The 13,417-nt window shown below is 37.2% G+C and overlaps 1 protein-coding gene and 1 non-coding gene across 2 annotated transcripts; one reads left to right on the top strand and one right to left on the bottom strand.

Annotated features, from left to right (window-relative positions):
* Positions 1–787: 787 nt before the first annotated feature.
* On the top strand, positions 788–2,269 carry LOC127129891 (uncharacterized). The gene has a single exon (XM_051059000.1). It carries the CDS (start codon positions 788–790, stop codon positions 2,267–2,269), a length of 1,482 nt encoding a protein of 493 aa, XP_050914957.1.
* A 10,683-nt stretch (positions 2,270–12,952) lies between these two features.
* Positions 12,953–13,059, bottom strand: LOC127132907 (small nucleolar RNA R71). The gene has a single exon (XR_007806912.1). It is a non-coding gene; the product is annotated as a small nucleolar RNA R71 (small nucleolar RNA).
* Positions 13,060–13,417: the final 358 nt, after the last annotated feature.

Below are 13,417 nucleotides of genomic sequence, written 5' to 3'. Positions count from 1 at the left end.
AGAGAACATAAGAGAAGAGAAAGAGGAGAAGAGGAAACTAGAAGAAGAAGGACCTAGAGATTTCATCTATACTAAGGTAAGGGTGGGATTTCAAGTGGTCATGAGTAAGCATAATGTATGTCATGTATGTGGGTTAGATATCATGAACTTAGGATTTGGGGATTTTGATTTTTGAGAAACCCTAACATGTGTTTATGTTTTAATCCATGAAATTTATGTTTATGTTATGCTATGATGTTTCTATTTGTGAGTTTGCATGTTTGTTATTTTGTTTTGATTTATAATCCGTGTTACTTGTATGTGACCATCGCACATGTTATTTCTGGCAGAATTAAATGTGATGCCCTCGTGTATGCATGCTTTAATTTACTCGGATTATGCAATTGTATGATGTATTTGAGTAGTAGTAGTTTTAGGGGTGTTACATTAATGGTATCACAACACGGTCGGTCATTCGGCCAGGTTATGAACTTGTTTGATTCTGTTGTATATAATTTGTGTGTATGACACAATCGATACAATTTGTTTAACAATCCTTGTTGTTATGGTTGTTTGGTTGGTGTAGCAGGAAGATGTTTGTTGGAAGAATGATGATGCGCTTGCGATGACATTGACCCTATTGGCTGGTGCCATTCTGTAAATGGATGCTGGTGATCGGGAGCGTGATGCTGATGAGTTCCGTGCTTTGGGGAAGTTCTAGAGGAACAATCCGCCAACTTTTGAAGGAGCTCATGAACTTGATAAAGCTCAAGAGTGGTTGAAGGTGATTGAGAAAATCTTTCGAGTTATGAACTGTTCAGATGCACAGAAGGTGCAGTTTGGCACTCATATGCTTGAGAAAGATGTCAAGGATTGGTGGCGCAACACTATTAAGAGATTTGATGAGGATATAATTGAAGTGACTTGGGCACTTTTCCGTGATGCTTTTCTGGAGAAGTATTTTCTAGAAGATTTTTGTGGAAAGAAGGAAATTGAATTCCTTGAGTTGAAGCAAGGTAATGGTACCGTAGCTGGGTATGCTGCAAAGTTTGAGGAGTTGATCAAATTTTGTCCCCATTACAATACTGCTAATGTTGAGAGATCCAAATGTCTTAAGTTTGTGAATGGCTTGAGACCTGATATCAAGAAGGCAATGTGTCACCAACAGATTACGAGATTTTCTGAGTTGGTTAACAAGAGTAGGATCTATGATGAGGATAGCCGTGAGAGTGTTGCTCATTACAAGTCCTTGAATGATAAGAAAGGAAAGGGGCAATTCCGAGGGAAGGCGTATGATGGTAAGAAGAAAGCTAGTGATGGCAAGAAGCTGAGTGAGGGAGGATCTCACACTTCTGTCAAGTGCTTCAGATGTGGTGTTGAGGGACATCGTGCTCCTGAGTGTCCTATGAGAGATGTGACTTGTTTCAAGTGTGGAAAGCAAGGTCACAAATATTTTGATTGCAGAGTTGGTTTGAATGTGACTTGCTACAACTGTGGTAAGCAAGGACACATTAGTACCAAGTGCAATAAGCCGAATAAGGAGCAATCCAAAGGGAAAATGTTTGCATTTTTTGGTGCTGATACTTCTGTCGAGGAGAGATTGATTCGAGGTACGTGCTTTATTAATAATATGCCTTTGCTTGCTATTATTGATACTAGTACGACACATTATTTTATTTCATTGGATTATACAAAGAGATTGAATCTTGAATTATCTGTTATGTGTGGAAGCATGGTTATTGATACTCCGACGATGGGTTCAGTGGCTACTTCATCTGTTTGTTTGAAATGTCCGTTGAATATTTGTGATAAAGATTTGGAAGTTGATTTAGTGTGTCTTCCATTGAGTCAACTTGATGTTATTTTGGGAATGGACTGGTTGAGGGACAATCATGTCTATATCAATTGTTTTACGAAAGCTGTTCTTTTTCTTGAGCTAGAGAAGGAAGGTGATTTATTCTTATCTACTCAACAAGTGAATGAATCTGTGCGAGATGGTGCTGAAGTGTTTATGTTGGTGGAAAGTTTGAATCTTAGTGAAAATGGAACAATGGGTGAATTTCCAGTTGTTCATGATTTTCCTGAAGTGTTTCCCGATGAGGTTAGCGATTTGCCGCCTGAACATGAAGTTGAGTTCACGATTGAATTTATTCCTGGTATTAGTTTGGTTTCGATAGCTTCGTATCGGATGTCACCATCTGAGTTGAAAGAGTTGAAGAGTCAACTAGAGGATTTGCTTGATAAGAGGTTTATTCATCCGATTGTGTCACCGTGGGGTGCACCTTGTTAGTTAAGAAGAATGAAGGTACTATGAAGTTGTGTGTGGATTACAAACAACTAAATAAGTTTACTATCAAGAATAAGTATCCGCTTCCGAAGATTGATGATATGATGGATCAGTTGGTTGGTGCTTGTGTGTTTAGCAAGATTGATTTGAGGTCTGGGTATCATCAGATCCGTGTGAAAGCTGAAGACATTCAGAAGTCTGCTTTTAGAATAAGGTATGGACACTAGGAGTATTCGGCGATGCCTTTCGGTGTGACAAATGCACCTGGTGTATTTATGGAGTACATGAATCGGATTTTTCATAAATACCTCAATAAGTTTGTTGTTGTATTTATCGATGATATTTTGATCTATTCGAAGAGTGAAGAGGATCATGCTGAGCATTTGAGGATTATTTTATCTGTATTGAAAGAGAAGCAGTTTTTTGCTAAACTTTCGAAGTGCGAGTTTTGGTAGAAGGAAGTGAGTTTCCTTGGCCATGTCATCTCTAGTTGTGGTATTTCGGTTGATCCTTCTAAGATTGAGGCTATATCTCAATGGGAAGCGCCAAAATCTGTGTCTGAGATTCATAGTTTTCTTGTTTAGTGATCACAAGAGTTTGAAGTATTTGTTCAATCAGAAAGAGTTGAATATGAGGCAATGGAGATGGTTGGAATTCTTGAAGGATTATGATTTTGGCTTGAGTTACCATCCTGGAAAAGCGAGTGTTGTAGCCGATGCTTTGAGCAGGAAATCTTTGCATATGACGATGTTGATGGTGTGAGAATTGGATTTGCTTGAACAATTTCGAGATATGAGTTTGGTTTGTGAAGAGACTTCTTTTAGAGTGAAGCTTGGTGTGTTGAAGCTTTGTATGGTAGAAGGTGTAGGACGCCTTTGTATTGGTACGAATCTGGAGAGAGTGTTGTGGTTGGACCTGAGATAGTTCAACAGACTACTGATAAGATTAAAATGATCAAAGAGAAGATGAAGGTTTCTCAGAGTCGTCAGAAGAGTTACCATGACAAGAGAAGGAAAGCGCTTGAGTTTGAGGTAGATGATCATGTGTTTTTAAGAGTTACTCCGGTAACGGGTGTTGGTAGAGCATTGAAGTCGCGTAAGTTGATGCCGCGTTTTATTGCGCCGTATCAGATTTCCGAGAAAGTAGGTGATGTGGCTTATTGGATTACGTTGCCGCCGTCACTTGCTAATCTCCATGATGTGTTTCACGTGTCTCAATTGAAGAGATACATTGCGGATCCTTCACATGTTGTCCAATTAGATGATGTTGAGGTTAGAGATAATTTGATTGTGGAGACATTACCTATGCAAATAGAAGATAGGGAGGTGAAACAACTCCGTGGTAATGAGATCGCTTTGGTGAAAGTCGTTTGGGGAGGACCGGCTGGTGGAAATGTGACGTGGGAGTTTGAGAGTCAGATGAGGGATTCATATCCCGAATTGTTTGCTTGAGGTAATTTTCGAGGATGAAAAATATTTCAAGTGGGGGAGAGTTGTAACACCCCGATTTAATTTCCATATTTATTTATTAGGTGTTTATTTTAATTAATCATTATTTGGTATGATAATTAATTAAATATGTGTTCTAGTGATTATTTGAATTATTTAAATATATGTGTTATTTGAATAATTGAATTTTATGAGTAGAAATAGCAATTGTCTAGTAATGGGCCTAATTAATTAGAATGGGTGGATAAGTGGGTTAAATCCATTATGAGTTAAAAAGATAGTAAGGCTTTTAGATATTATAGTGAGTTTTGTAAAAGAAGAGAAGAAGAGAGAATAGAATAGAATAGAAGAGAAAGAGGAGAATAGGAAACTTGAAGAAGAAAGACCTAAAGATTTCATTTATACTAAAGTAAGGGTGGGATTTCAAGTGGTCATCAGTAAATATAATATATGTAATGTATGTGGGTTAGATATCATGAACTTAGAATTTATGAATTTTGATTTTTTAGAAACCGTAACATATGTTTATGTTTTAATCCATGAAATTGATATTTATGTTATGCTATGATATTTCTATATTGAATTCCATGAATGTGTATGTGTATAGAACATGATTTTATGTATAATTGCATGTTTGAGTTTCACTTGAAAATGATTGATTTGGGATTTTGGTGAAAATTAGTGGAATTCAGAATCTTGTTTCTATGATCCTAATAGTTGCTATAATATATATATATATATATATATATATATATATATATATATATATATATATATATATATATATATATATATATAGGTTGTATAACTATTTATTTCATTGAAAATGATGGATTAATGTGGTTTTATGATGAAAATTCGTGTTGGACAACAGCATTTTCGCAACAACAATTTTTCTGGTTTTTGACAGCATTTTCGCAACAACAAATTTTCTGGTTTTGACAGCATTTTGAAAAACTTGTAAATTCAATAACTTTTGAACCATAACTTCGTTTGAGGCGCCGTTTGGACCGTTACGAAGATAAGAATATCATCTGTAACGTGATATTTATTTTGATAACAGTAGATTAATATTTTATCAAAAGAATCCTAATATGGATGTATGTTGTATGTGTGGTGAATGTGAATGACATGTTTTCTATTGTTTGGCATGTATTGGATGGTTTTTAGGTGGATTTTATGAAGAAACATAATACTCGAAATTATGTATGTGATGATGTGAATTGGTGAATTTGATGAATAACATGAATTGGCTTGTTTGTTTTATGTTAATATGTTGTGATGAGATGATGAATGCTATTTGATGTATTGTTTGGGATTGAAGTCATGTTAGGTGTATGTTGTGCAAATGTTGGATGTGGTATGCTTATGCATGATTAAGGGGTTGCGATCGTCTTAATTGCATGAGTCTTGTTGTTGTTGCACACTCAGACTAGCATGAGTCTATGAAAGAGGCAATGTTGGGTAATCTCGCATAGATTATTTTCTTGTCCCAAACCTAACGCCGAATGGGGTTTGAAAGCTTAAGGCGGAATCGAGTTTTAGGGGTGGTTATCTAGTCTATTTGAGAGGCGCTCGGTAAGCCGGAAATGATAACGGATGGGATCCACATGCATATCGCATTGAGTCACACATTGAGTCGCACATGTCGGTGTAAATTATTGTTTGTGTGATTATGTGATATGATTGTGTGAATATGATTTTGGTAGATATGCATTGAGTGACACATTAAGTCACACATTGAGTCGCACATGTCGATGTGAATTGTTGTTTGTGTGATTATGTGATATGATTTTGTGGATATGATTTTGGTAGATATGTATATACGTGGATTTTAGGTGATCCATTTGATATGAATTGTTGATGTGTTATTGATGTGATATGTGTGTATATTTGTGATATATGTGATGAAATGGTTACTTGTATACATTATGGAATCATGTGAAAGTTGTATACATATTTGATGATGATTTGCAAATGATAATGGATGATAATATGTACATGAAATCGATATGTTGTGAAATATGACTTTTATACATCGTTTAGTATTTATAATGAATACTTGTGGATTGTTGAGCCATGTCGTATGATGGTAAACATGTGATTCTTTAATAAGATGATACGATGCATGTTTGTATGAAGCGTGACGAATTCTAATAATATATGTATGTTTGTTATACATTTCATATTATTATGTTTTTCTATAATGATTTGAATTCTCACCCTTCGGTTGGAATGATGTTCTATCGTGACATCACTCAGGTACCGGAGATAGTGGTACTTCGCACATGGATTAGATTCAGAGGCTAGTTCTTGTTGTGTTTTGACTAGGTATTCTGTAGTGCTCTGGTCATGTAACACTTGTGTTTATGGGATTATTTGTATTTATTTTGATGTTGAGAGATATTGTTGTGCTCTCTTTTATCTTATTATTTTGATATTCTGGTTTTGATATTCAGTGGCCTTAGAGCCCAAAATGATATTTTGTGGTAGATGATTTATGGGAATCATCACTATTTACCATTTATGAAGAGAGATGTCATTCCACTGTGTGAGTTTGCATGTTGGTTATTTGGTTTTGATTTATAATCCGTGTTACTTGTATGTGGCCATGGCACATTTTGTTTCTGGCAGAAGTAAATATGATGCCCTCGTGTATGCATGCTTTAATTTACTCTGATTATGCAATTGTATGATGTATTTGAGTAGTAGTAGTTTGAGGGGTGTTACATTAATGGTATCAGAGCACGGTCGATCATTCGGCCAGGTTATGAATTTGTTTGATTCTGTTGTATCTAATTAGGTGTATGACACAATCAATACAGTTTGTTTAATAATCCTTGTTGTTGTGGTTGTTTGGTTGGTGTAGCAGGAAGATGGTTGCTGGAAGAATGATGATGCGCTTGCGACGACATTGACCCTGTTGGTTGGTGCCATTCTGTAAATGCTGATGAGTTCCGTACTTTGGGGAAGTTCCAGAGGAACAATCCGCCAACTTTTGAAGGAGCTCATGAACTTGATAAACCTCAAGAGTGGTTGAAGGTGATTGAGAAAATCTTCCGAGTTATGAACTATTCAGATGCACAGAAGGTGCAGTTTGGCACTCATATGCTTGAGAAAGAAGTCGAGGATTAGTGGCGCAACACTATTAAGAGATTTGATGAGGATGGCATTGAAGTGACTTGGGCACTTTTCCATGATGCTTTTCTGGAGAAGTATTTCCCAGAAGATTTTCGTGGAAAGAAGGAAATTGAATTCCTTGAGTTGAAGCAAGGTAATGGTACCGTAGTTGAGTATGCTACAAAGTTTGAGAAGTTGATCAAATTTTGTCCCCATTACAATAGTGTTAATGCTGAGAGATACAAGTGTCTTAATTCCGAGGGAAGGCGTATGATGGTAAGAAGAAAGCTAGTGTTGAATATTTGTGATAAATATTTTGATGTTGATTTAGTGTGTATTCCATTGAGTCAACTTGATGTTATTTTGGGAATGGACTGGTTGAGGGCCAACCATGTCTATATCCATTGTTTTGCGAAAGCTATTCTTTTTCTTGAGCCAGATAAGGAAGGTGATTTATTCTTGTCTACTCAATAAGTGAATGAATCTGTGCGAGATGGTGCTGAATTGTTTATGTTGGTGGCAAGTTTGAAGCTTAGTGAAAATGGAACAATGAGTGAATTTCCAATTGTTCTGATTTTCCTGAAGTGTTTCCTATTGAGGTTAGCGATTTGCCGCCTGAACGTGAAGTTGAGTTCATGATTGATTTGATTCCTGGTACTAGTCTGGTATCGATGGCTCCGTATCGAATGTCACCATCTTAGTTGAAATAGTTGAAGAGTCAACTAGAGGATTTGCTTGATAAGAGGTTTATTCGTCCGAGTGTGTCACCGTGGGGTGCACCTGTCTTGTTTGCTAAACTTTCGAAGTGCGAGTTTTTGTTGAAGGAAGTGAGTTTCCTTGGCCATGTGATCTCTAGTGGTGGTATTTCAGTTGATCCTTCTAAGATTGAGGCTATATCTCAATGGGAAGCACCGAAATTTGTGTCTGAGATTCATAGTTTTCTTAGTTTGGCAAGTTATTATCGAAAGTTTATTGAAGGATTTTCTAAGTTATCTTTACCATTAACACATTTGACTAGGAAAGGTCAAGCTTTCATTTGGACTGCATAGTGTGAAGCTAGTTTTTAAGAGCTGAAGAGGAGATTGACAATTGCTCATGTTTTAATTTTACCGAATCCATCAGAACCATTTGTTGTGTAATGTGATGCTTATTTTATGGGTTTAGGAGGTGTGTTAATGCAGAATCAACAAGTTGTAGCTTATGCTTCAAGGCAACTCAAAGTGCATGAGAGGAATTATCCGACTCATGATTTGGAACTAGCTGCTGTTGTGTTTGTTTTGAAGATTTGGAGACATTATTTGTTTGGGTCGAGATTTGATATGTTTAGTGGTCACAAGAGTTTGAAGTATTTGTTCGATCAGAAAGAGTTGAATATGAGGCAAAGGAGATGGTTGGAATTCTTGAAGGATTATGATTTTGGTTTGAATTACCATCCTGGCAAAGCGAGTGTTGTAGCCGACGCTTTGAGCGGGAAATCTTTGCATATGTCGATGTTGATGGTGCGAGAATTGGATTTGCTTGAACAATTTCGAGATATGAGTTTGGTTTATGAAGAGACTTTTTTTGGAGTGACTCTTGGTATGTTGAAGCTTTGTATGGTAGAAGGTGTAAGACGCCTTTGTGTTGGTACGAATTTGAAGAGAGTGTTGTGGTTGGACCTGAGATAGTTCAACAGACTACTGATAAGATTAAAATGATCAGAGAGAAGATAAAGGTTTCTTAGAGTCGTCAGAAGAGTTACCATGACAAGAGAAGGAAAGCGCTTGAGTTTGAGGTAGATGATCATGTGTTTTTAAGAGTTACTCCGGTAACGGGTGTTGGTAGAGTATTGAAGTCGCGTAAGTTAACACCGCATTTTATTGGTCCGTATCAGATTTCTGAGAAAGTAGTTGATGTGGCTTATTGGATTACGTTGCCTCAGTCACTTGCTAATCTTCATGATGTGTGTCACGTGTCTCAATTGAGGAGATACATTGCGGATCCTTCACATGTTGTCCAATTAGATGATTTTGAGGTTAGAGATAATTTGACCGTTGAGACATTAACTATGCGGATAGAAGATAGAGAGGTGAAACAACTCCGTGGTAAAGAGATCGCTTTGGTGGAAGTCGTTTGGGGAGGACCGGCTGGTGGAAATGTGATGTGGGAGCTTGAGAGTCAGATGAGGGATTCATATCCCGAGTTGTTTGCTTGAGATAATTTTCAAGGACGAAAATATTTCAAGTGGGGGAGAGTTATAACACCCCGATTTAATTTCCGTTTTTATTTATTAGGTGTTTATTTTAATTAATCATTATTTGGTGTGATAATTAATTATATATGTGTTCTCGTGAATATTTGAATTATTTGAATATATGTGTTATTTGAATAATCGAATTTTATGAGTAGAAATAATAATTGTCTACTAATGAGCCTAATTAATTAGAATGAGTGGATAAGTGGGTTAAGCCAATTATGAGTCAAAAAGATAGTAAGGGTTTTAGAGATTATAGTGAGTTTTGTAAAACAAGAGAAGAAGAGAGAATAGAAGAGAAGAGAAAGAGGAGAAGAGGAAACTAGAAGAAGAAGGACCTAAAGATTTCATCTAGACTAAGGTAAGGGTGGGATTTCAAGTGGTCATGGGTAAACATAATTTTAGGTGCCGTTTGGACCGTTACGAAGCTAAGAATATTATCTATAACGTGATATTCATTTTGATAATAGTAGATTAATATTTTATCAAAAGAATCCTAATGTGGATGTATGTTGTATGTGTGGACAATGTGAATGACATGTTTTCTATTGTTTGGCATGTATTGCATGGTTCTTAGATCGATTTTGTGAAGAAACATAATACTTGAAATCATATATGTGATGATGTGAATTGGTGAATTTGATGAATAACATGAATTGACTTGTTTTCTTTATATTAATATGTTGTGATGAGATGATGAACTATTTGATGTATTGTTTGGGGTTGAAGTCATGTTAGGTGTATGTTGTGAAAATGTTGGATGTGGTATGCTTATGTATGATTAAGGGGTTGCGATCGTCTTAATTGCATGAGTCTTGTTATTGTTGCACACTTACACTAGCATGAATCTATGAAAGAGGCAATGTTGGGAAATCTCGCGTAGATTATTTGTTTGTCCCAAACCTAACACCGAATAAGGTTGGAAAGCTTAAGGACGAATCGAGCTTTAGAGGTGGTTATCTAGTCTATTTGAGAGATGATCGAAAAGTCGGAAATGATAACGGATGAGATCCACATGCATATTGCATTAAGTCACACATTGAGTCGCACGTGCCGATGTGTATTGTTGTGTGCGTGATTATGTGATATGATTGTGTGGATATGATTTATATCGCATATGACTACCACATGTGCGCCTATATTCAAGCTTCTTCGGAAAGATCATTCTTGTGATTGGACCGAGGATTTCCTGAAAGCTTTTGATAGTATCAAAGAATATGTGCTTGAGCCTCCGATTCTATCTCCGCCTATTGAAGGAAGACCGTTGATCATGTATTTGGCTGTGCTTGATGAGAGTATGAGTTGTGTTCTTGGTCAGTAAGATGAATCTAGAAAGAAAGAGTATGCAATTTACTATCAGAGTAAGAAGTTCACCAACTGTAAGACTCGGTATTCTATGCTTGAAAAAACATGTTGCGCATTGGCTTGGGCTGCTAAGTATATGCGCCAGTATATGTTGAATCATACTACTTGGTGGATATCCAAAATGGATCCAATCAAGTACATTTTTGAGAAGCTTGCTTTAACTGGGAGGATTTCCCATTGGCAGATGTTGTCATCTGAGTATAATATTGAATGCATATCTCAAAAATCTATTAAAGGTAGTGTCTTGGCTGACCATTTGGCTCACCAACTGATAACGCGAAAACATATCAAATAATTGCCTTAATTTACACTCAAAGATCACACCATTTCGATTAATATCCCGATTATTGCGCAAGTATTCATGTTGTTTTTGCAGGTATTTAAATCTCCATGCACTAAAGGGAAAAATGAAGAAAAGGAAGAAAAAGAAGAAGAAACAGGTGAAAAAAGCACAGAAAAACCAGAAAAGCAGATTATGTAGATTTTGCTGATGTGACATCCGTCACAGATTCATGACGCTCGTCACGACCCATACTGTGACGACCGTCACAGGCCCATGACGAGCGTCACGCGGCCACAATATGAGCTTTGAAATAGTCAGCCACAGGCACCCAAACATGCCTAAATCTCCTCCAACAAACTTATTCCCACGGATTCCTCACTCAAAACCAAGTCTCCCTTGAATTTATCAACCACCAAGACCTAGAGGACACTATATAAAGGACCAGAATGGGAAAAATTGGGGACGCCTATTTTTACACTTATGCTCTGCAATTTAGTTTTACAACTTTTTAGCTTTTAGCATTCTCTTTCCAGCAACCTTGTTTCCGTTGCCTTGTTTTATTCGCCATTCTTTTTAGAGTTTCCCTTTTTCCTTTCTGTTTTTCAGTTAGCCATAGTAGTAGTTTTCTACACTTGGGAACTACTACACTTTATTTAATTTTAGTAGTAATTTGTATTGAAGAAGCAAAGCCTACCGACTTGTGGAGGACTGCTCAAGTACTCCAAGAATCGCTATACTCTATTACTTCGATATCCAGGTTTTTATTGAATTATTATTATTATTTCCATCTATTATTATAAGCATGTTTGCCGCAATATTGATCTGTTTATGCCTTGTGTTTGCCTTATTTAATATGTCCGGCTAAACTACCGGTATCGGTATGTAGCAACTTAATTTGATGGGATTTAATAATAGCCGGTGAAAACCCTTTTTCTCAAACAATCTTTTAGGCTGAAGTTTTTAATTTAAATTTAATTAACTTTATCACAAAAGCGTGAAAAGCTATTTAACACGGTTTTGCCACGAGAGTGGGAAATTAACTAAGGTAAGAACCAACAATCGCGAGAGCGTGAGGCTCGAGCTGGATAGTAAAGATTAAGCGTTGAGTTTAAAAACAGCGAGAGCACTTTAAAAGCAATTAGAACTTATTTATTTTCAAAAACTAATTTTGACTTCAAATGGGGCAGCGAGAGCGTACATTCTGACTTAAAGTTATAGGCCAAATCAACAACCACGAGAGTGTGAGATAAAGTCTTTTAAATAAGCATTCTCTACTGAGAGATATTTGGGATTTAAACTATTCACCGGTGACTTATCGAATCCCTGACAATTAATGCGCTACATACTGATTCCTTCCATTAATTATTTCTTAAAACCAAATATTCCCCTTAGATTTACTATATTACCCCCAAACTTCTACTAATCAATTCCCTTAGCTAGACATAGTGACGTTAGTAACACTAGTTTGACCATAGGTCCCTGTAGGATCGATATCTTTTAAAACTAAAGCGACTAGACTGTGCACTTGCAGTCAAGTACCCGACAGACTATATTTTATATATCGCCACGACAAGCATCAAGTTTTTGACGCCGTTGTCGGGGACCTATTTTAGTCGAATATTGCGATTCTGTCGTTGCACGGTATAGACTAAGGTAAAAACAAAAAATAGTCTTCTCTCCTTTCTTTCCCTGATTGTATGCCAAGTACTCGCTCACAAGGCGATAACTTAGCACCACCAATCTCTGAATTAGAGCATTTCTTACACGTGAGACGCCGAATACATGAATATCAACAAAAGTACGGTATTCCCGATATCTCCTTTCCTCCTAAATCAGAAGAAAAACCAAACATGGATGAAGAAGGACCACAAAATCGTCCTCTTAAATTCTACGCTACCCCGTCTCAACAAGAACCTCACAATAGCATTGCTGCCCCCGCTATCAATCAAAACGATTTCGAGCTGAAACCTTCACTCTTATCATCCGTCCAACAACATCAATTTACTGGAAATCCTACGGAAGATCCTAATGAACACCTGACCAAGTTTGTGCAGTACGTCGATACTGTAAAAGCGAATGGTGTATCTCAAGATGCGATAAGACTGCGCCTCTTTCCTTTCTCACTAAGAGACAGAGCTTGGGCTTGGTTGCAATCCTTGCCCTCAAACTCCGTTACAACATGGGAAGAACTGAAGAACGTCTTCTTATCCCGATACTTTCCGCCGAGCAAAACTGCTATGCTGAGAGCTCAAATCAATGGATTTCGACAAAAAGATGTGGAATCTTTCTACGAAGCGTGGGAGAGATACAAGGACATGATGAGGATATGTCCACATCACGGTCTCGAAGACTGGGTGATCATTCACACATTTTATAATGGGCTTCTGTATAACACAAGACTTACAATAGACATTGCCGCGGGCGGTGCACACTAATGGATAAGCCATACACCGAAGCCTATCAACTCATTGAAAACATGGCCCAAAACCATTACCAATGGGGAGCTGAACAAACTCAAGTGGAAAAGTCCCAGGCAAAGGGTGGAATGTATGAAATCAGTAGCCTTGACCATGTTCATGCAAAGGTAGATGCCCTTGTTCAGAAATTAGACAACCTGACCATACCACCCGCAGCCACCGTGGTTGCTGTAACTCCAAACTGCGAGTTATATGGAAACCTTGGACACACTGCACAAGAATGTC

This window comes from Lathyrus oleraceus, chromosome 3, assembly GCF_024323335.1.
Source record: "Lathyrus oleraceus cultivar Zhongwan6 chromosome 3, CAAS_Psat_ZW6_1.0, whole genome shotgun sequence".
NCBI classification, from domain to species: Eukaryota; Viridiplantae; Streptophyta; class Magnoliopsida; order Fabales; family Fabaceae; genus Lathyrus; species Lathyrus oleraceus.
Note: the sequence above shows the minus strand (reverse complement) of the source record. Positions and strands in the feature narration are given on the sequence as shown.

What these genes read in the sequence shown, in the direction of transcription:
- LOC127129891 (XM_051059000.1), top strand. Translation starts at nt 788, where the DNA reads ATGAACTGTTCAGATGCACAGAAGGTGCAGTTTGGCACTCATATGCTT.